The sequence below is a fragment of the Salvelinus sp. IW2-2015 genome, linkage group LG4q.1:29 (genome assembly GCF_002910315.2).
Source record: "Salvelinus sp. IW2-2015 linkage group LG4q.1:29, ASM291031v2, whole genome shotgun sequence".
Taxonomy (NCBI): Eukaryota; Metazoa; Chordata; class Actinopteri; order Salmoniformes; family Salmonidae; genus Salvelinus; species Salvelinus sp. IW2-2015.
This window is the reverse complement of record NC_036842.1, coordinates 77,590-99,147: the sequence shown is the minus strand read 5'-3', so window position 1 is coordinate 99,147 and position 21,558 is coordinate 77,590. Positions and strand designations below refer to the sequence as shown.

Sequence of the window (21,558 nt, the reverse complement as noted above, 5' to 3'; positions counted from 1 at the left end):
TAAACAGATCCGTTAGAGCCTGCACTGCAGAGTGCATCTCCAACCAAGAGTGCATTCAAAATGGCACCCTAACTTATATGGTCCACTTGAGCTGGGACGATAAACCAAAAATTACAGACACTGACATTGCCATCCTCTTGCCGAAGCATTTTGCTTACGTCAGTAATTTTCTGACATTTTTCTACACAGCGTTCTGTTTCGCTGTCAGCTGCTGACTCTCACTCCTTCTCTCGACTGTGCACACGGAGGAGGGAGAGATGCATTCTGAGAAGCACAAGCATGACAGTTGCTCAAAATGCTATTGCGGGAAAAATACAATTATCAAAGCAACTACTGTTATTCTAGTTACAGAGAGGAGAGTCACAGCTTTCTGTGAGTAAATAATGTATTTCTCACCTCATAATATTTAGTTCATGGCACCACTTTACAACCGGAGTAGGCTGTAGGCCTAGTTAATATGGTTTTGATACACCCGCAGAGCCGAGCGCACCATTTGCAGTGAATAAATCAAGCAGCCAGGCCTAGTGCTGGAATGTTTTTGCAGGACATTAGCCTACATTTACTGATAGATGAATCGATTAGCCTACATGGCTATATAGCAACAATATAATATTTAGATTTAGTGATCTAGATAAGTGTTTTGAGGTCCCACTTCTTCAGGTGGTGAATAGTATAACCTATGTACACAAATTCTCTAAAGAGACAAAAATAAATCTCATAATTCTGAATCCTATTTTGACAGGTTGCACATCAAAATATCAATCATGCATTTCCTGGATATGTTAGATGAAATAGCTTACTTTTTAATCATAGGCTACCATCTCAGCTGTCTTACTTCAAGACCTCTGCCACTAATGTAAAGTAACTGTCCATTAAAGCTGCAATATGTAACTTTTGGGCAACCCGACCAAATTCACATAGAAATATGAGATAGATCTGTCATTCTCATTGAAAACAAGTCTAAGAAGTGGTAGATCTGTTTTAAATGTTCTTAACTTTAGTTTTTGCATCTTTTACTTTCGGTTTTGTACACCAGCTTCAAACAGCTGAAAATACAATATTTTTGTTTATTGAAAATATATTTCACATCGGTTTAGATGGCACAATGATTCTCTAAACCATGCATTGCTTGTTTTGTCACAAACTGAAATTAAGCAAACTATTATAATTTTTGCAAACAGGAAATGGCGGATTGATTTCTGCATATGGCACCTTTTTCGTTAAATTTGTTGTTATGTAGCAAAATAATTACATTTATCGAGATATAACTTTATGTCCATATCGCCCAGCTCTAGCACCTCCCCAACATTATTGATCGTAATTTATCGCAGTTGTCATTGTCAATAACATTTTCTAATTTGATTGTGATATGTATAGGTTGCCATTTGGGACGCAACCCCAGACTAGCCTAGCATCGACGAGCTTCACAGGACAGTTTTTAGCATGAGAATTCTCTAAAGAGACAAAAGTAAATCTCATAATTCAGAGAACAGAGGAGCTACGTCTGGTAAGACGAGGGGTGGAGGTGTGTCTTTTTGTCAGTGTCACCGGGCAGTTTTTAGCATGAGATAGGACAGTGTCACCAGACAGTTTTTAGCATGAGATAGAACAGTGTCCCCGGACAGTTTTTAGCACGAGATTCTTGAAAGCATCTATTTTAGTACCATGTATGGGATGTAATAGCATTATCAGTAGGCCTAGGCCAGCAGAACATTTTGTGACTGCTTGAAGAACAGACTCCCCCAGCCCGGCCGGCTGGGCGCCCATGGATCACTTTTGACTTCTCTGACAAGACAGGGGAGAGTCACATTTACACAGACACAACCAGGACAAGGTTTGTGTATAGTAGAAGCCAAAACATTTTGAAACAGAAAACTGAGCTTTTCTTATTGGACAAAGTTAGGACAGTACCTTCCATGCATCACTCTGTTTGAAAATGTTTCTCCACGGACACAACCCAAGGAAGAGTTTCTGCCTCTCAGGACATACCCAGCCTCACAAAGAGAAAAAACTATGTAGGTGACTAGCTAATTCTGTTGTGCCTATTGTTCTATTCAAGCTTTTTTTCAAGATCTGGGTTGTCTACCTTAACAGATCAATGCGAGTAACCGATTTGAAGTGTCAGTAGATAGATAGAGAAATATCTCATAGACCTCTCAGAGAACTCGCAGAGTCAGCCTGTAATCATAGCAGTGTCAGATTGTCCTTAACCCAGCCTCCCAGCCTTAGGGTACTGGTCTCCCAGCGGTACTACTAGAATCTAGTCTCCCCCTTCACTGTAAATTACATACAGGGGAATATATAGTCGAGTTTCTTATTAAATCCCCTCTGAAACAATATGAACAGGAAAAAATGGGGATGGAAGATAAATTAAAACAAAAACCGATTTTGTTTGATAGAAGCACTCGTTTAAGCTCCAAATTGATACTGATACCTCATAATCTCCCTTCACATGCTCCTTGACACGTGTGCATTCATTTTTCTTAACTGTGCCTGACAGAATGTTGGTAAGGTTTTTACTGAGTATTGACTTCCATATCCATTCGATTACATTTGAACTCATCCCATAAAGGCTCTGTCTAGGGATGATGTGTGGGTTTATGCATACAGGCATATCATATTCACACACCCACGCCTGAGTCCTTTGGTGCAAACTGATGCAATCTTCTTTGTGCAAATAATACAGCCATATTATCCAGGGATTTTTTCGTGACTCTGTGGCTCAGTTGGTAAACGCATTGAACATGGTGCTTGTAATGCCAAGGTTGTATGTTGTTTTCCTGCTGGGATAATATACAGTATACTAATAATATAAGTATTTACTGCACTGTAAGTCACTTTGGATAGAAGTGTCTGCTAAATGGCATGCATTAAGATGGCGCCGAAGAGGATGGCTGACGTTTTACATGCTCCTAACCAGCTGTGCAAATTTGTATGTTTTTTTGGCATTGTTTGTAGCTTATTTTGTAACTTATTTTGTACATAATGTTGCTGCTACCAAAAATATCTTCTGGACATCAGAACAGCGATTACTCACCATGAACTGGATGCTTTTTCCTTTAACAAGTCCGACGAGAAGGATATACTGCTTTCCCGGAAACAGGCCAAAACCCCCATAATTTGCGTGAAGAAAAGACAGAGGGAAAGAGGGCGCAGATTGGACTGCCTTCTGAGAATCCGTAGACTAGCGAGTAAATTCCCACTGCCATCCGTTATACTTGCTAACATGCAATCATTGGAAAATAAAATTGATGACCTACATTTATCCTACCAACGGGACATTAAAATCTGTAATATCTTATGTTTCACCGAAATTATAGAGCTGGTGGGAATTTCCATGCACCTGCAGAACAGAGGAGCTACGTCTGGTAAGACGAGGGGTGGGGGTGTGTGTCTTTTTGTCAACAGCTGGTGCGCAATGTCTAATATTAAAGAAGTTTCGAGGTATTGCTCGCCTGAGGTACAGTACCTTATGATAAGCTGTAGACCACACTATCTACCAAGAAGGTTCTCATATATATTATTTGTAGCGTATATTTACCACCACAGACCGATTCTGGCACTAAGACCGCACTCAACCAACTCTATAAGGCCATAAGCAAACAAGAAAATGCTCATCCAGAAGTGGCACTCCTAGTGGCCAGGGACTTTAATGCAGGCAAACTTAAATCAGTTTTACCAACTTTTTACCAGCATGTCACATGTGCAACCAGAGGGAAAAAAACTCTAGACCACCTTTACTCCACACACAGAGACGCATACAAAGCTCTGCATGCCCTGCAAATGCCCTGCATTTGGCAAATCTGACCATAATTCTATCCTCCTGATTCCTGCTTAAAAGCAAAAACTGAATCAGAAAGTAGCAGTGACTCACTCAATACAGAAGTGGTCAGATGACTCGGATGCTACGCTACAAGACTGTTTCACTAGCACAGACTGGAATATGTTCCGGTATTCATCCAATGGCATTGAGGAGTATACCACCTCAGTCATCGGCTTCATCAATAACTCCATCGACGACGTCGTCCCCACAGTGACCGTACGTACATATCCCAACCAGAAGCCATGGATTACAGGCAACATCCACATCGAGCTAAAGGCTAGAGCTGCCGCTTTCAAGGAGAGGGACTCTAATCCGGACGCTTATAAAAAATCCCACTTTGCCCTCAGACGAACCATCAAACAAGCAAAGCGTTAATACAGGATTAAGATTGAATCCTCCTACACTGGCTCTGATGCTCGTTGGATGTGGCAGGGCTTGAAAACTATTATGGACTACAATGGGATACTCAGACACGAGCTGTCCAGTGACGCAAGCCTACCAGACGAGCTGAATGCCTTTTATGCTCACTTCGAGGCAAGCAACACTGAAGCATGCACGAGAGCACCAGATGTTCTGGATGACTGTGTGATAACGCACTCGGTAGCCAATGTGAGCAAGACCTTTAAACAGGTAAACATTCACAAAGCTGCGGGTCCAGACAGATTACCAGGACGTGTACTCCAAGCATGCACAGACCAACTGGCAAGTGTCTTCAATTACATTTTCGACCACTCCCTGACCGAGTCTGTAATACCTACATGTTTCAAGCAGACCAAATCAAATCAAATGTATTTATATAGCCCTTCTTACATCAGCTGATATCTCAAAGTGCTGTACAGAAACCCAACCTAAAACCCCAAACAGCAAGCAATGCAGGTGTAGAAGCACGGTGGCTAGGAAAAACTCCCTAGAAAGGCCAAAACCTAGGAAGAAACATAGAGAGGAACCAGGCTATGAGGGCTGGCCAGTCCTCTTCTGGCTGTGCCGGTTGGAGATTATAACAGAACATGGCCAAGATGTTCAAATGTTCATAAATTACCAGCATGGTCAAATAATAATAATCACAGTAGCTGTCGAGGGTGCAGCAAGTCAGCACCTCAGGAGTAAATGTCAGTTGGCTTTTCATAGCCGATCATTAAGAGTATCTCTACCGCTCCTGCAGTCTCTAGAGAGTTGAAAACAGCAGGTCTGGGACAGGTAGCACGTCCGGTGAACAAGTCAGGGTTCCATAGCCGCAGGCAGATCAGTTGAAACTGGAGCAGCAGCACGGCCAGGTGGACTGGGGACAGCAAGGAGTCATCATGCCAGGTAGTCCTGAGGCATGGTCCTAGGGCTCAGGTCCTCCGAGAGAGAGAAAGATAGCGAGAAAGAGAGAATTAGAGAGAGCATACTTAAATTCACACAGGACACCGGATAAGACAGGAGAAGTACTCCAGATTTAACAAACTGACCCTAGCCCCCCGACACATCAACTACTGCAGCATAAATACTGGAGGCTGAGACAGGAGGGGTCAGGAGACACTGTGGCCACATCCGATGATGGGGCCACATCCACCATAGTCCTTGTGCCCAAGGAAGCGAAGGTAACCTGCCTAAATGAGTGCTTTGTGCTTTGAAAGGCTGGTCATGGCTCACATCAACAGCATCCTACCGGATACCCTAGACCCACTCCAATTCGCATACCATCCCAACAGATCCACAGATGACGCAATCTTAATCGCACTCCACACTGCCCTTTCCCATTTGGACAAAAAGAACATCTACAGTTGAAGTTGGAAGTTTACAAATACATTTAAACTCAGTTTTTCACAATTCCTAACATTTAATCCGAGTAAAAATTCCCTACCTTAGGTCAGTTAGGATCAACACTTTGTTTTAAGAACGTGAAATGTCGGAATAATAGTAGAGAGAATAATTTATTTCAGCTTTTAGTTCTTTCATCACATTCCCAGTGGGTCAGAAGTTTACATACACACAATTAGTATTTGGTAGCATTGCCTTTAAATTGTTTAACTTGGGTCAAATGTTTCGGGTAGTCTTCCACAAGCTTCCCACAATAAGGTGAGTGAATTTTGGCCCATTCCTCCTGACAGAGATGGTGTAACTGAGTCAGGTTTGTAGGCCACCTTGCTCACACGCGCTTTTTCAGTTCTGCCCACAAATTTTCTATAGGATTGAGATCAGGGCTTTGTGATGGACAGCCAATACCTTGACTTTGTTGTCCTTAACTTCTTATGGATAGGGGGCAGCATTTTCACGTTTGGATGAAAAGCATGCCCAGAGTAAACTGCCTCCTACTCAGTCCCAGATGCTAATATTTGCATATTAGTATTGGTATTGGATAGAAAACACTCTGAAGTTTCTAAAACTGTTTGAATCATGTCTGTGACTATAACAGAACTTATTTGGCAGGCAAAACCCCGAGGACAAACCATTCAGATTTTTTTTTTTTAGGTCACTCTCTTTTCAATGGGATTTCATTGGGAATCCAGATTTCTAAGGGACCTTCCTGCAGTTCCTATCGCTTCCACTGGATGTCAACAGTCTTTAGAAATTGGTTGAGGTTTTTCCTTTGAGAAATGAAGAAGTAGCCCTGTTCAGAACGAGGGTCGAGTAAAGTGTACTGTTTGTTAGAGGCGCGTGACCAGAAAGCATACTACACATTGTTTTACTCCGGCATTGAACACAGATCATCCCGTCTTCAATTTTATCAATTATTCACGTAAAAAAATACCTAAAGTTGTATTACAAAAGTAGTTTGAAATGTTTGGACAAAGCTTACTGGTAACGTTTGTAGTCATGTTGAGCGAGTTGGAACCGGTGTTTTTATGGATCAAACGCGCCAAATAAATGGACATTTTGGATATATATCGACGGAATTAATCGAACAAAAGGACCATTTGTGATGTTTATGGGACATATTGGAGTGCCAACAGAAGAAGCTCATCAAAGGTAAGGCATGAATTATATCTTTATTTCTGCGTTTTGTGTCTCGCCGGGAGGGTTGAAATATGATGGTCTGTGATTGTTTGCTGGGGTGCTATCCTCAGATAATAGCATTGTTTGCTTTCGCCGTAAAGCATTTTTTAAATCTGTGGCTGGATTCACGTGTAGCTTTAATTTGGTATATTGAATGTGTGATTTCATGAAGGTTTAATTTTTACAGTAATTTATTTGAATTTGGCGCTCTGCATTTTCACTGGATGTTGGCCAGGTGGGACGCTACCGTCCCACATATCCCAGAGAGGTTAAGCCATTTTGCCACAACTTTGGAAGTGTGCTTGGAGTCAATGTCCATTTGGAAGACCCATTTGCGACCAAGCTTTAACTTCCTGACTGATGTCTTGAGAAGTTGATTCAATATATCCAAATAATTTTCCTTTCCTCATGATGCCATCTATTTTGTGAATTGCACCAGTCCCTCCTGCAGCAAAGCACCCCCACAACATGATGCTGCCACCCCCGTGCTTCACCGTTGGGATGGTGTTCTTCGGCTTGCAAGCCTCACCCTTTTTCTTCCAAGCATAACGATGGTCATTATGGCCAAACAGTTCTATTTTTGTTTCATCAGACCAGAGGACATTTCTCAAAAAAGTCCGATCTTTGTCCCCATGTGCAGTTGAAAACCGTAGTCTGGCTTTTTTATGGCGGTTTTGGAGCAGTGGCCTCTTCCTTGCTGAGCGGCCTTTCAGGTTATGTTGATATAGGACTCGTTTTACTGTGGATATAGATACTTTTGTACCTATTTCCTCCAGCATCTTCACAGGGTCCTTTGCTGTTGTTCTGGGTTTGATTTGCACTTTTTACCCCAAAGTATGTTCATCTCTAAGAGGCAGAAAGCGTCTCCTTCCTGAGTGGTATGACGGCTGCGTGGTCCCATGGTGTTTATACTTGTGTACTATTGTTTGTACAGATGAACGTGGTACCATCAGGTGTTTGGAAATTGCTCCCAAGGATGAACCAGACTTGTGGAGGTCTACAATTTTGTTTCTGAGGTCAATGATTTCTTTTGATTTTCCCATGATGTCAAGCAAAGAGGAACTGAGTTTGAAGGTAGGGCTTGAAATACATACACAGGTACACCTCCAATTGACTCAAATGATGTCAATTAGCCTAGAAGAAGCTTTTAATTTTCTGGAATTTTCCAAGCTGTTTAAAGGCACAGTGAAATTAGTGTATGTAATCTTCTGACCCACTGAAATTGTGATACAGTGAATTATAAGTGAAATAATCTGTCTGTAAACAATTGTTGGAAAAATTACTTGTGTCATGCACAAAGTAGATGTCCGAACCGACTTGCCAAAAATACAGTTTGTTAACAAGAAATGTGTGGAGTGGTTGAAAAGTGAGTTTTAATGACTCCAACCTGAGTGTATATAATCTTCCGACTTCAACTGTATGTGAGAATGCTGTTCATTGACTACAGCTCAGCGTTCAACACCATAGTGCCCACGAAGCTCATCACTAAGCTAAGGACTCTGGGACTAAACACCTCCCTCTGCAACTGGATCCTGGACTTCCTGACGGGCCGCCCCCAGGTGGTAAGGGTAGGCAACAACATGTCTGCCACGCTGATCCTCAACACTGGGGCCCCACAGGGTGTTTAGTTAGTCCCCTCCTGTACTCCCTGTTCACCCACGATTGCATGGCCAAGCACGACTCCATCACCATCATTAAGTTTGCTGACAACACAACAGTGGTATGCCTGATCACCGACAACGATGACATAGAGAGGTCAGAGAACTGGCAGTGTGGTGTCAGAGCAACATCCTCTCCCTCAATGTGAGCAAGACAAAGGAGGTGATCGTGGACTACAGGAAAAGGCGGGCCGTACAGGCCCCCATTAACATCTACGGGGCTGTAGTGGAGCTGGTAGAGAGTTTCAAGTTCCTTGGTGTCCACATCACAAACGAACTATCCTAGTCCAAACACACCAAGACAGTCGTGAAGAGGGCATGACTAAACCTTTTCCCCCCTCAGGAGACTGAAAATATTTGGCATTGGTCCCCAGATCTTCAAAAAGTTCTACACCTGCACCATCGAGAGCATCCTGACCGGTTGCATCACTGCCTGCTATGGCAACTGCTCTGCATCTGACCATAAGGCGCTACAGAGGGTAGTGCGATTGGCCCAGTATATCACTGGGGCCAAGCTACCTGCCATCCGTGACCAATATCATAGGCGGTGTCAAAGGAAAGCCCATAAAATTGTCAGAGACTATAGTCACCCAAGTCATAGACTGTTTTTTTCTGCTACCGTACGGCAAGCGGTACCGGAGTGCCAAGTCTTGGACCAAAAGGCTCCTTAACAGCTTCTTCCCCCAAGCCATAAGACTGCTGAACAATTAATTAAAGTGCCACAGGACTATTTACATTGACCCCCCCCTTCATTTGCTTTGTACACTGCTGCTACTCGCTGTTTTTTGTCTATGCATAGTCACTTCACCCTTATCTACGTGTACAAATTACCTCAACTTACCTGTACCTCCGCACACAATTTTTTACTTTAGTTTATTTGGTAAATATTTTCTTAACTCTTCTTGAACTGCACTGTTGGTTAAGGGCTTGTAAGTAAGCATTTCACGGTAAGGTCTACATGCATGGCGCATGTGACAAATAAAGTTTTGATTTGATTTGGTTAATGTTCTGACATGCTGTTTGTTTGTTCTAGGTTTGATTCTTTGTATGTGTACCGTTCATATGTAAAGCCATATTTTGACATGTTATTTGTCTATTCAAGATTCTGAAACCATAGTTTTTTTACACATTCTCTATTTGTTGTAGGTTCTATTGGTCCAACCCCTCTATGTGTACTGTACTTAAAGCCATATTATTTGATGACCCATTTCTGTCTGTTTTAGGTTCTACTGGGACTTGGTAATGCTCGTCATGATGATGGGGAACCTGATCATCATTCCCGTAGGAATAACCTTCTTCTCAGAGCAGACCACCACCACCTGGCTAATATTCAACGTAGCTTCAGACACCATCTTCCTCGTGGATCTGGTCATGAACTTCCGCACGGGGATCGTCAACGAGGAGAGCTCCGAGATCATCCTGGACCCCAAGGTCATCAAGATGAACTACCTGAAGAGCTGGTTTGTGGTCGACTTCCTCTCGTCCATACCAGTGGATTATATATTTCTAATAGTGGAAAAGGGGTTTGACTCGGAGGTGTACAAGACGGCGAGGGCGCTGAGGATCGTTAGGTTTACTAAGATTCTGTCTCTTCTGAGGCTGCTGAGACTTTCCCGACTCATCAGATACATACATCAGTGGGAAGAGGTAAGATAGATGTGTGTGTGTGTGTGTGTGTGTGTGTGTGTGTGTGTGTGTGTGTGTGTGTGTGTGTGTGCTGTCTCTTATACACATCTAGATGTGTATAAGAGACAGGTGTGTGTGTGTGTGTGTGTGTGTGTGTGTGTGTGTGTGTGTGTGTGTGTGTGTGTGTGTGTGTGTGTGTGTGTGTGTGTGTGTGTGTGTGTGTGTGTGTGTGTGTGTGTGTGTGTGTGTGTGAGAGGCTGAATGCCACAGCTCTGACTTCTGACATTTAGGTGAATGTGAGAATGAATTCAAGTCATTCTTGTACATCGGAGTTTAGATATGGGATAATGATGTTTAAACAGAGGGAGGTAAAGAGAGAGAAAGAGAAGAGAGATAGAGGGGTACAGAGAGAGAGAGGGAGAGGAAAAGAAGGAGAGAGGAGAAAGAGAGATTACCCTCCTATGGTGTCATTTCACTCCTCTGTGAGTCACTCATTCCATTTACCCAGCTGGAATTGCTCTCCTTTCATACCTTTATTTCACTGATTGATCGATTGATCAACATGAATGTGCAAAATGTTCAAAAAATATGTTAACTTGCCAGAAATCAGATCTGATTTGATGCTCCAATAGAGAAGTTTGAAAAAGCCAGAGATTCTATGGGAATAGGCTTTGTTATGCTTTATGTACAGACATTATTGCATTTCAAACCTCTCTTGCACCATGGGCAAGTATCAATGATTCCTGTGCTTACTACAGAACTAGCCCAACTATTGTCATTACATTGGATTACAAATGTAGCCTAATGTTGCGTTTAATTACATTTGCCGTTGCATTGGATCCTAGATTTAATGTTGTATTAGATGGAGATAAGATTTAATCAGACTACTTGATTGAATATTTTGTCTGTCAAGACAAAGGCTGAGCTTGACAGAACACTCTAATATTCCTTGATTCTGCATGCTGCATTGATGATATCATTTATAGAGTCTAACGCTCCCGTAGCTCCTGCTGCTCTGCGTCTCCCTATGTGTCACTCAGTTTTCCTCTGCAGTCTACATTTGCATTTTGGTAAATTAGTAGATGCTCTTATCCAGAGCCACTTACAGAATTGAGTGCATACATTTTCATATTTTTTTTCATACAGGTCCCCCTTGGGAATCTATTGCAAGGGCCATGCTCTACCAACTGGGCCACACGGGACCCCTCTTCCTGTTTTCCTCGCAGCTGTTTACTCCACAATGACAGAACTGTTTTCCTTCCCTTCACAATGACGAGTTGAAAACTCATAACACAATCATTTTGTTACAATAAGGTACAGCTGCTCTCATGCCCCCACTGTACAACTTTCCCCTGTAACCAGTTCCCAGCATAATGCTGTAATTTTGCTGTACAGCAGAGATACTGTAATATATTTTAAAGTGCTATTTTCCTTACTGTAAAACATATTACAGCATCTCCACTGTAAATTTACCGGGATTATGTCATGTTTTACAGTAAGGAAAATAGTAGTGTGAAATACACTATATATAATCAAAAGTATGTGGACACCCCTTCAAATTAGTGGATTCGGCTATTTCAGCCCGACCCGTTGCTGACAGGTGTATAAAATCGAGCACACAGCCATGCAATCTCCATATGGAAACATTGGCAGTAGAATGGCCCGTACTTAAGAGCTCAGTGACTTTCAATATGCCACCGTCATAGGATGACACCTTTCCAACTAGTCACTTTTCTGCCCTGCTAGAGCTGCCCCGGTCAACTGTAAGTGCTTTTATTGTGAAGTGGAAAAGTCTAGGAGCAGCAGCGGCTCAGCCGCGAAGTGGTAGGCCACACATGCTCACGGAACGTGACCGCGTAGCGTGTAGAAATTGTCTGTCCTCGGTTGCAACACTCACTCCGAGTTCCAAACTGCCTCTGGAAGCAACGTCAGCACAAGAACTGTTCGTCGGGTGCTTCATGAAATGGTTTTCCATGGCCAAGGCGCCACACTCAAGTCTAAGATCACCATGCACAATGCCAAGCGTCGGCTGGAGTGGTGCAAAGCTTGCCGCCATTGGACTCTGGAGCAGTGATAACACGTTCGTTCTCTGGAGTGATGAATTACGCTTCAGCATCTGGGTCTGGCGGATCCCAAGAAAACGCTACCTGCCCGAATCCACTGTGCCAACTGTAAAGTTTGGTGGAGGAGGAATAATGGTCTGGGCCTGTTTTTTATGGTTTGGGCTAGACCTCTTAGTTCCAGTGAAGGGAAATTTTAACGCTAAAGCATACAATGAAATTCTAGACGATTTTGTGTTTCCAACTTTGTGACAACAGTTTGGGGAAGGCCCTTTCCTGTTTCAACATGATAATGTCCCCATGCACAAAACAAGGTCCATACAGAAATGGTTTGTCGAGATCGATGTGGAAGTACTTGGCTGGCGTGCACAGAGCTCTGACCTCAACCCCATCAAACACCTTTGGGATGAATTGGAACACTGACTGCAAGCCAGGACTAATTGCACAACATCAGTGCCAAACCTCACTAATAGTCTTGTGGAAGATTGGAAGCATGTCCCCACAGCAATGTTCCAACATCTAGTGGAAAGCCTTCCCAGAATAGTGGAGGCTGTTACAGCAGCAAAGGGGGCACCAAGTCAATAGTAATGCCCATGATTTTGGAATGAGATGTTCGACGAGCAGGTGTCCACATACTTTTTGTCATGTAGTGTATATTAAAGCATCTCTGTAATGCAAAATTATAGTATTATAGTATTAAGATGGCAACTCTGGTGCCAGGATAATGCTGTATATGTACAGTGAAGTTCTCCCTGAAATCTAAATGTAATAAAAACAATACTTTTGTACATAAAATAAAAAATGCAAAGTTGGTAACAACATTAACAACAGAATTGACAATAGAAGTAACAACAGTTAACACATACTGTATGTAACCATATAAGAGCATCATTACAACACTAACTGAAACCACATCATTTGACCATGGCAAAGCGACTGGCAATAATGGCAGAATATAAAGAGTGTAGTTATTCACTCCGCAAGACAATAAAACAAGCTAAACGTCAGTATAGAGATAACGTGGTTTGCAGACGACACAACAGTAGTAGGCTTGATTATCAACGATGACGAGACAGCCTACAGGGAGGAGGTGAGGGCACTCGGAGTGTGGTGCCTGGAAAACAACCTCTCACTCAACGTCAACAAAACAAAGGAGATGATCGTGGACTTCAGGAAACAGCAGAGGGAGCACCCCCCTATCCACATCGATGGGACCGAGGTGGAGAAGGTGGAAAGCTTCAAGTTCCTTGGCGTACACATCACTGACAAACTGAAATGGACCACCCACACAGACAGTGTGGCTAAAGAAGGCGCAACAAAGCCTCTTCAACCTCAGGAGGCCTTGGCTTGTCACCTAAAACACTCACACATTTTTACAGATGCACAATTGAAAGCATCCTGTCTGGCTGTATCACCACCTGGTACTGCAACTGCACCGGCCGCAACCGCAAGGCTCTCCAGAGGGTGGTGTGGTTTGCCCAACGCATTACCGGGGGCAAACTACCTGCCCTCCAGGACACCTACAGCACACGATGTCACAGGAAGGCCAAAAAGATCATCATGGACATCAACCACCTGAGCCACTGCCTGTTCACACCACTATCGTTCAGAAGGCGAGGTCTGTACAGGTGCATCAAAACTGGGACAGAGAGACTAGAAAACAGCTTCTATCTCAAGGCCATCAGACTGCTAAATAGCAATCACTGGCACATTAGAGGCTGCTGCCCATAGGCATAGACTAGGAATCACTGGCCATTTTAAGGAATAGAACACTAGTCACAAATAATGTTTACATATCTGGCATTACTCATCTCATATGTACTGTACAGTATATAATGTATTCTATACTATTCTAAGGTATCTTAGTCACTTAATGTTAACATATCTGGCATTACTCATCTCATGTGTATGTACTGTTTTCTATACTATTCTACGGTATCTCATTCACTTAATAATGTTTACATATCTTGCATTACTCATCTCATATGTTTATACTGTATTCTATACTATTCTACTGTATCTTAGTCCATTCCGCTCTGACATTGCTCGTCCATATGTATATAACCTTAATTCATTCCTACTTAGATTTGTGTATATTGGGTATGTGTTGTGTAATTTGTTAGCTATTACTTGTTAGATATTACTGCACTGTCGGAGCTCGAAGCACAAGCATTTCGCTACACCCGCAATAACATCTGCTAATCACGTGTATTTGACCAATAAAATTGGATTACATTTGATTTAAAAATGATATTGTGTGCCTGTGTGTGTGGGGTGTGGGGGAGAGAGACACAAAGAGATAGAGGGGAGTTAAAATTGGGATTGGGTACAATGCTAGATCTATGATCAGGGGCAACTCTATTTGGGGTAAGGGGGTGGAGAGGCAGTGAAACACACAACAGCACAGTTTTGGCAGCATCAGGTTTCCTCCGTAACAATCCTCCTCAGTTCTGATTTGTCAGCTCTTCTCACCTATAGGACAAGCATAGAAAAATAAAGAATAGAATGAGAGACAGAGTGCGCCAGGGCTTACTCGGTTGCTAAAAAATCAAGCTTGTGTGTGTGTGTGTGTGTGTGTGTGTGTGTGTGTGTGTGTGTGTGTGTGTGTGTGTGTGTGTGTGTGTGTGTTTACACATCTAGATGTGTATAAGAGACAGTATCAAGCTTGTGTGTGGTCATCCAAACTCAGTGAGCTCTTGGAAGAATGGGGCAATGTAGGGGTTGAGAACAGCTGGCTTCCTCTGGGCCACCTTGTCATTCACATTGTCCAATCTACAGGGCTCATCATCTTGGGTTGATTTGAACCAGGAATCTTTACAGGCATACATTGTATCCAATATAGTTTATGAAATCAATTGAGGCCTTGAACAAATACAAATAAGACAGCTAGATACACATACTTCAAATCCTAGCTAAATAATAAAATATTGCTATAGCCTCCACAATACCACAGATTATTTTACCAGGCTCACAGCATTTTCTTTTCTTTCTGTGCCACCAAACATTTGCATACAACTAGTCAAGTAAACAGGTTTAGCTAATACTGTAATATTTTGGAACAATGTTTATATTAAACAAATGGTTAGTGGGAAGAGTCTATGCGGACACTCTTGGTCTGTAAAACAATGATGTATGTCTCGCAGCTGAGAGCCGAGTGAACCAAATAGTGATGGGAAGCTCGGCTCTTTTTACTGACTCTGATCTTTTCATCTTGTTCAGTGAAAAAGAACAGGTCTTTCGACTCATTTCATTCATTTGAGTCAGTAATGCCCAGAGCACGTAGGATCCCCTACTGGCAGACGATGAACTGAAAACTGGAATGAGTCATTATTCAACAAGCCTCTCGTTCACATGTTGTTAACAATAGGGGGCTTATTGGAGCTGTAATTTGTGACTGAGACTTGTACATTTGTGCTTTAAACAATGTACATTTGTTGATTGCTAGGCATACAAATACAATTATTTCTTGAAACATTTGAAATGAGGTATGGTTGTGGCCGGACTAGATTGTGAACGACTCTTCGTGAACGAATGCATTGCTTTTTTTGAACAACTCTTTTTACTGACTTGAGAGTCATGATTTGTTTCTCTTAGTGACTTGTTCATTTAGTCCTTCGTTTGACCTGCTAGTGCTGGCCGTAATGAGACCTAAAGCGGGACTAATACAGCTCAGCAGCTCCAGCGACGTTCTCTGACCACCAATTCTACAGTGTTTTCCGGTTGAGATAACAGAAAAGTCTTACAGTGTGCCCCTCTCTCTGAGGCAGACCTTCGAGCATTTGCTTTATTCTGCCTGGAGTGCCAGATGGGTGGTATTTACATTTCCAGAACTATTCTATTGGTCCATTAAGCCAAGCAAGCTCAATAAAGCAGCCGACCTGCAGGCACAAACTGTAGCACCTGTGCCGTTGCCAAAGTCTAACCTCTGGTTCATCTCTGGCACAGGCCGATACGTAAATATATTTGGTAACTTGGTAAAGAAAGTTAGAGACAGGAAATCATATTCCATGGTTTTACACAGATGGTTGATAACACAAACATAATACAAACTGCAGTGACAAGAAATCTGTATGATCTGTCACAATAGCAATAGAAACAGGATGGATACTGCTTACTGCAGTTTCTCTCTCTCTCTCTCTCTCTCTCTGTCTCTCGCGCTCTCTCTGGAATACATACTTATTTCGGTGTAACCAAACAAAATAAATGGATTTATAAACCGTGAGTGAAAGAAAGTGACACACAGTATCCAAACCCTATATGCAGCTAGTCAGTGAGAGGGAAAGGCAGTGGGCACTCAGTTAGTCACACACCAAACTGTTGCAGGGCATTAGCAGTACCACAGTACATTATCACAGGGGACGGACAAACACAGTCCTCTGCTGGCATAATGTCCCCGACGCTGCAGTCCATCATTAAATTAGCCCTTTCTGTTGAACAAGGGAGATCTGCTGCGGCTGCTGCCAGGACCTACTGCAGTCTGGAGCCGCTGTCTCCAGCACTCCCGACATTCCTTCAGCCTGGCCCTGGGCTTCAGGCATTTGAATCAGTGCCTCCCCCTTCCATCAGTCCCCTCCCTCCCGATTGTTAGGTTCTTATTTTTCAGAGTAAATAACTCACGGACACGAGAGAAGTTTGAACCAAGTTTAATTCGGCCCAAAGGTTCTGTACAGCTGTAATCAGACAACCCAACGTTTGTCCCATCCAGATATTTATATCCCACTTAAGACACTCCTCCTTCTCTCCAATCCTTACATTTTATGGCTCTGCGGGAAGCTAATAAAGAGGGTAACAGGATACCAAACGTGTATTACTCTCTTAAGAGAATCTGTCCTCACCTCCTGACCTCGACCCCTCTTTCGTCAATACACAGATGTCCATCTGTCTTTCCTGTATCAGCACGTCGCTCTCCTCTCCTCCATCAAACACATTCCAAAGCCTTCTGGCTTTCTACAGAGAACCCTTAACTTTCTCCTTTGATTCTATGCTTCTTCTCTATCATTTAGTGAATATCTCAATGTTGAAAATGGCGAAGCCAACACTATGCTGTCACAGACCGAGACAGTAACAGCTATTCCATGAGTCCCCTCCCTCCCTCTGCGGTCAGAGACAAAGTGGCATCTCTTCCATCAGCATTCCAAGGATCCACTGTAAAAAAAGTTTGCTCAACAAAAATGTTGCCTTTCATTTAACATGTTGTTCTCAAAAACATTATTTGTTTTTGGGATGTTATCATCCTAACTAGAAATTAATGGGAATGTTAGCTAATGCCCTGGGAATGTTCCCGGTTTGCTTGGTAGCCACCACAGCATCAAAATGTTTCTGGATGTCTGAAACTATTTGTCTTATAGCTTTGTTACTAGAATTAAAGCTTTTGCAGTGTGTTATTTTTATCTTGTGTTGCTAGTCCAATATTGGTAGGCCGTTATTTCACTTAAAGACTCATAACTGCTTATCTCTAACTACTTTGGTTTACATGGATAACAATGTACATTTGAGATGAATGTATAATTGAGATAATAGAATGGAGTATTGCACTCCCTCAGATTGCTACTGTATGCAAAAGCAGTGTTGTGACGAAGCCGTGTAGTCTGCAGACTGCAGACAAGCCATTCAGAGCCTCAGTTACTGAATGTAGCTCCAGAGAATCCCCATATCACAGAGGGGCCAAATCTGCTGTCTCACTATATCAGTGGAGCTCAGGGAGAACCACCAGCTACCAGGACTGTCTCTGCTAAATGATAGCCCCATCTTGGGGACACAGATTGGGCTGCTCTCTGTATATATAGCATAGACTAGTGAGGAAGCATTAGTTAATCACTACAAAGAATAAAGATAAAGATGGTAGCTACATGTCTTCGATGTAAACTGGTTGATAGTCAGGCCCACTTAATGGGGAGCTCAACTCAAACCTTGTACTTTTCATTTCAGCTCATATATATATTCTTCAAGTGACTAGCTATCAAAATATCACTTAGGATCCCCAACAGGATTGCCTGGCTACCCAAACTCCTTACTCCAGCCAAGCGCTATGCCACGCCCACCGACGTTATTTTCTTCTCAGCAATGAGTCTGGATCTGAGTACATCCCCGACGATTTCTAGAACGCAAAAACATTCTAACCGTCCTCAGAAACCGATGTTTTTCATTTCACCTTTATTTAATTAGGCAAGTCAGTTAAGAACAAGTTCTTATTTACAATGACGGCCTAGGAACAGTGGGTTAACTGCCTTGTTCAGCGGCAGAATGACAGATTTTTACCTTGTCAGGTGTAGACCTTAGAGTGAAATGCTTACTTACAAGCCCTTAACCAACAGTGCAGTTTTAAGAAAATGCCACCCCCAAAAAAGTATAACATAAAAATAGCAAATAATTAGCGGGGCTATATACAGGGGGTACCGGTACAGAGTCAATATGCGGAGGCACCGGTGTCGAGGTAATTGAGGTAATATGTAAATGTACAATACCGTTCAAAAGTTTGTGGTCACTTAGAAATGTCCTTGTTTTTGAAAGAAAAGCTATTTTTTTTGTCCATTAAAATAACATCAAATTGATCAGAAATACAGTGTAGACATTGTTAATCTTGTAAATGACTATTGTTGCTGGAAACGACTAATTTTTAATGGAATATCTACATAAGCGTACAGAGGCCAATTATCAGTAACCATCCCTCCTGTGTTCCAATGGCACGTCTTGTTAGCTAATCCAAGTTTATAATTTTAAAAGCCTAATTGATCATTAGAAAACCATTTTGCAATTATGTTAGCACAGCTGAAATCTAATGTGCTGATTAAAGAAACAATAAAACTGGACATCTTTAGACTAGTTGAGTATCTGGAGCATCAGTATTTGTGGGTTCGATTACAGGCTCAAAATGGCCAGAAACAAATCACTTTCTTCTGAAACTCGTCAGTCTATTCTTGTTCTGAGAAATGAAGGCTANTGTGTGTGTGTGTGTGTGTGTGTGTGTGTGTGTGCGCATTTACCACACTAGACGTCTTAATTCAAACTCAGTGAGCTCTTGGAAGAATGGGGCAATGTGGGGGTTGAGAACAGCTGGCTTCCTCTGGGCCACCTTGTCATTCACATTGTCCAATCTACAGGGCTCATCATCTTGGGTTGATTTGAACCAGGAATCTTTACAGGCATACATTGTATCCAATATAGTTTATGAAATCAATTGAGGCCTTGAACAAATACAAATAAGACAGCTAGATACACATACTTCAAATCCTAGCTAAATAATAAAATATTGCTATAGCCTCCACAATACCACAGATTATTTTACCAGGCTCACAGCATTTTCTTTTCTTTCTGTGCCACCAAACATTTGCATACAACTAGTCAAGTAAACAGGTTTAGCTAATACTGTAATATTTTGGAACAATGTTTATATTAAACAAATGGTTAGTGGGAAGAGTCTATGCGGACACTCTTGGTCTGTAAAACAATGATGTATGTCTCGCAGCTGAGAGCCGAGTGAACCAAATAGTGATGGGAAGCTCGGCTCTTTTTACTGACTCTGATCTTTTCATCTTGTTCAGTGAAAAAGAACAGGTCTTTCGACTCATTTCATTCATTTGAGTCAGTAATGCCCAGAGCACGTAGGATCCCCTACTGGCAGACGATGAACTGAAAACTGGAATGAGTCATTATTCAACAAGCCTCTCGTTCACATGTTGTTAACAATAGGGGGCTTATTGGAGCTGTAATTTGTGACTGAGACTTGTACATTTGTGCTTTAAACAATGTACATTTGTTGATTGCTAGGCATACAAATACAATTATTTCTTGAAACATTTGAAATGAGGTATGGTTGTGGCCGGACTAGATTGTGAACGACTCTTCGTGAACGAATGCATTGCTTTTTTTGAACAACTCTTTTTACTGACTTGAGAGTCATGATTTGTTTCTCTTAGTGACTTGTTCATTTAGTCCTTCGTTTGACCTGCTAGTGCTGGCCGTAATGAGACCTAAAGCGGGACTAATACAGCTCAGCAGCTCCAGCGACGTTCTCTGACCACCAATTCTACAGTGTTTTCCGGTTGAGATAACAGAAAAGTCTTACAGTGTGCCCCTCTCTCTGAGGCAGACCTTCGAGCATTTGCTTTATTCTGCCTGGAGTGCCAGATGGGTGGTATTTACATTTCCAGAACTATTCTATTGGTCCATTAAGCCAAGCAAGCTCAATAAAGCAGCCGACCTGCAGGCACAAACTGTAGCACCTGTGCCGTTGCCAAAGTCTAACCTCTGGTTCATCTCTGGCACAGGCCGATACGTAAATATATTTGGTAACTTGGTAAAGAAAGTTAGAGACAGGAAATCATATTCCATGGTTTTACACAGATGGTTGATAACACAAACATAATACAAACTGCAGTGACAAGAAATCTGTATGATCTGTCACAATAGCAATAGAAACAGGATGGATACTGCTTACTGCAGTTTCTCTCTCTCTCTCTCTCTCTCTCTGTCTCTCGCGCTCTCTCTGGAATACATACTTATTTCGGTGTAACCAAACAAAATAAATGGATTTATAAACCGTGAGTGAAAGAAAGTGACACACAGTATCCAAACCCTATATGCAGCTAGTCAGTGAGAGGGAAAGGCAGTGGGCACTCAGTTAGTCACACACCAAACTGTTGCAGGGCATTAGCAGTACCACAGTACATTATCACAGGGGACGGACAAACACAGTCCTCTGCTGGCATAATGTCCCCGACGCTGCAGTCCATCATTAAATTAGCCCTTTCTGTTGAACAAGGGAGATCTGCTGCGGCTGCTGCCAGGACCTACTGCAGTCTGGAGCCGCTGTCTCCAGCACTCCCGACATTCCTTCAGCCTGGCCCTGGGCTTCAGGCATTTGAATCAGTGCCTCCCCCTTCCATCAGTCCCCTCCCTCCCGATTGTTAGGTTCTTATTTTTCAGAGTAAATAACTCACGGACACGAGAGAAGTTTGAACCAAGTTTAATTCGGCCCAAAGGTTCTGTACAGCTGTAATCAGACAACCCAACGTTTGTCCCATCCAGATATTTATATCCCACTTAAGACACTCCTCCTTCTCTCCAATCCTTACATTTTATGGCTCTGCGGGAAGCTAATAAAGAGGGTAACAGGATACCAAACGTGTATTACTCTCTTAAGAGAATCTGTCCTCACCTCCTGACCTCGACCCCTCTTTCGTCAATACACAGATGTCCATCTGTCTTTCCTGTATCAGCACGTCGCTCTCCTCTCCTCCATCAAACACATTCCAAAGCCTTCTGGCTTTCTACAGAGAACCCTTAACTTTCTCCTTTGATTCTATGCTTCTTCTCTATCATTTAGTGAATATCTCAATGTTGAAAATGGCGAAGCCAACACTATGCTGTCACAGACCGAGACAGTAACAGCTATTCCATGAGTCCCCTCCCT

The 21,558-nt window shown here is 42.5% G+C and overlaps 1 protein-coding gene across 1 annotated transcript in view; it reads left to right on the top strand.

Moving 5' to 3' along the window:
• The window catches only part of LOC111962803 (potassium/sodium hyperpolarization-activated cyclic nucleotide-gated channel 1-like), a 100,756-nt gene that overhangs the window by 21,759 nt on the left and 57,439 nt on the right, over positions 1-21,558 (top strand). The window contains exon 2 of the mRNA XM_023986139.2: positions 9,684-10,107. Within this exon, the coding sequence (XP_023841907.2) occupies positions 9,684-10,107 (424 nt within the window). The remainder of the gene's footprint in view (positions 1-9,683; positions 10,108-21,558) is intronic.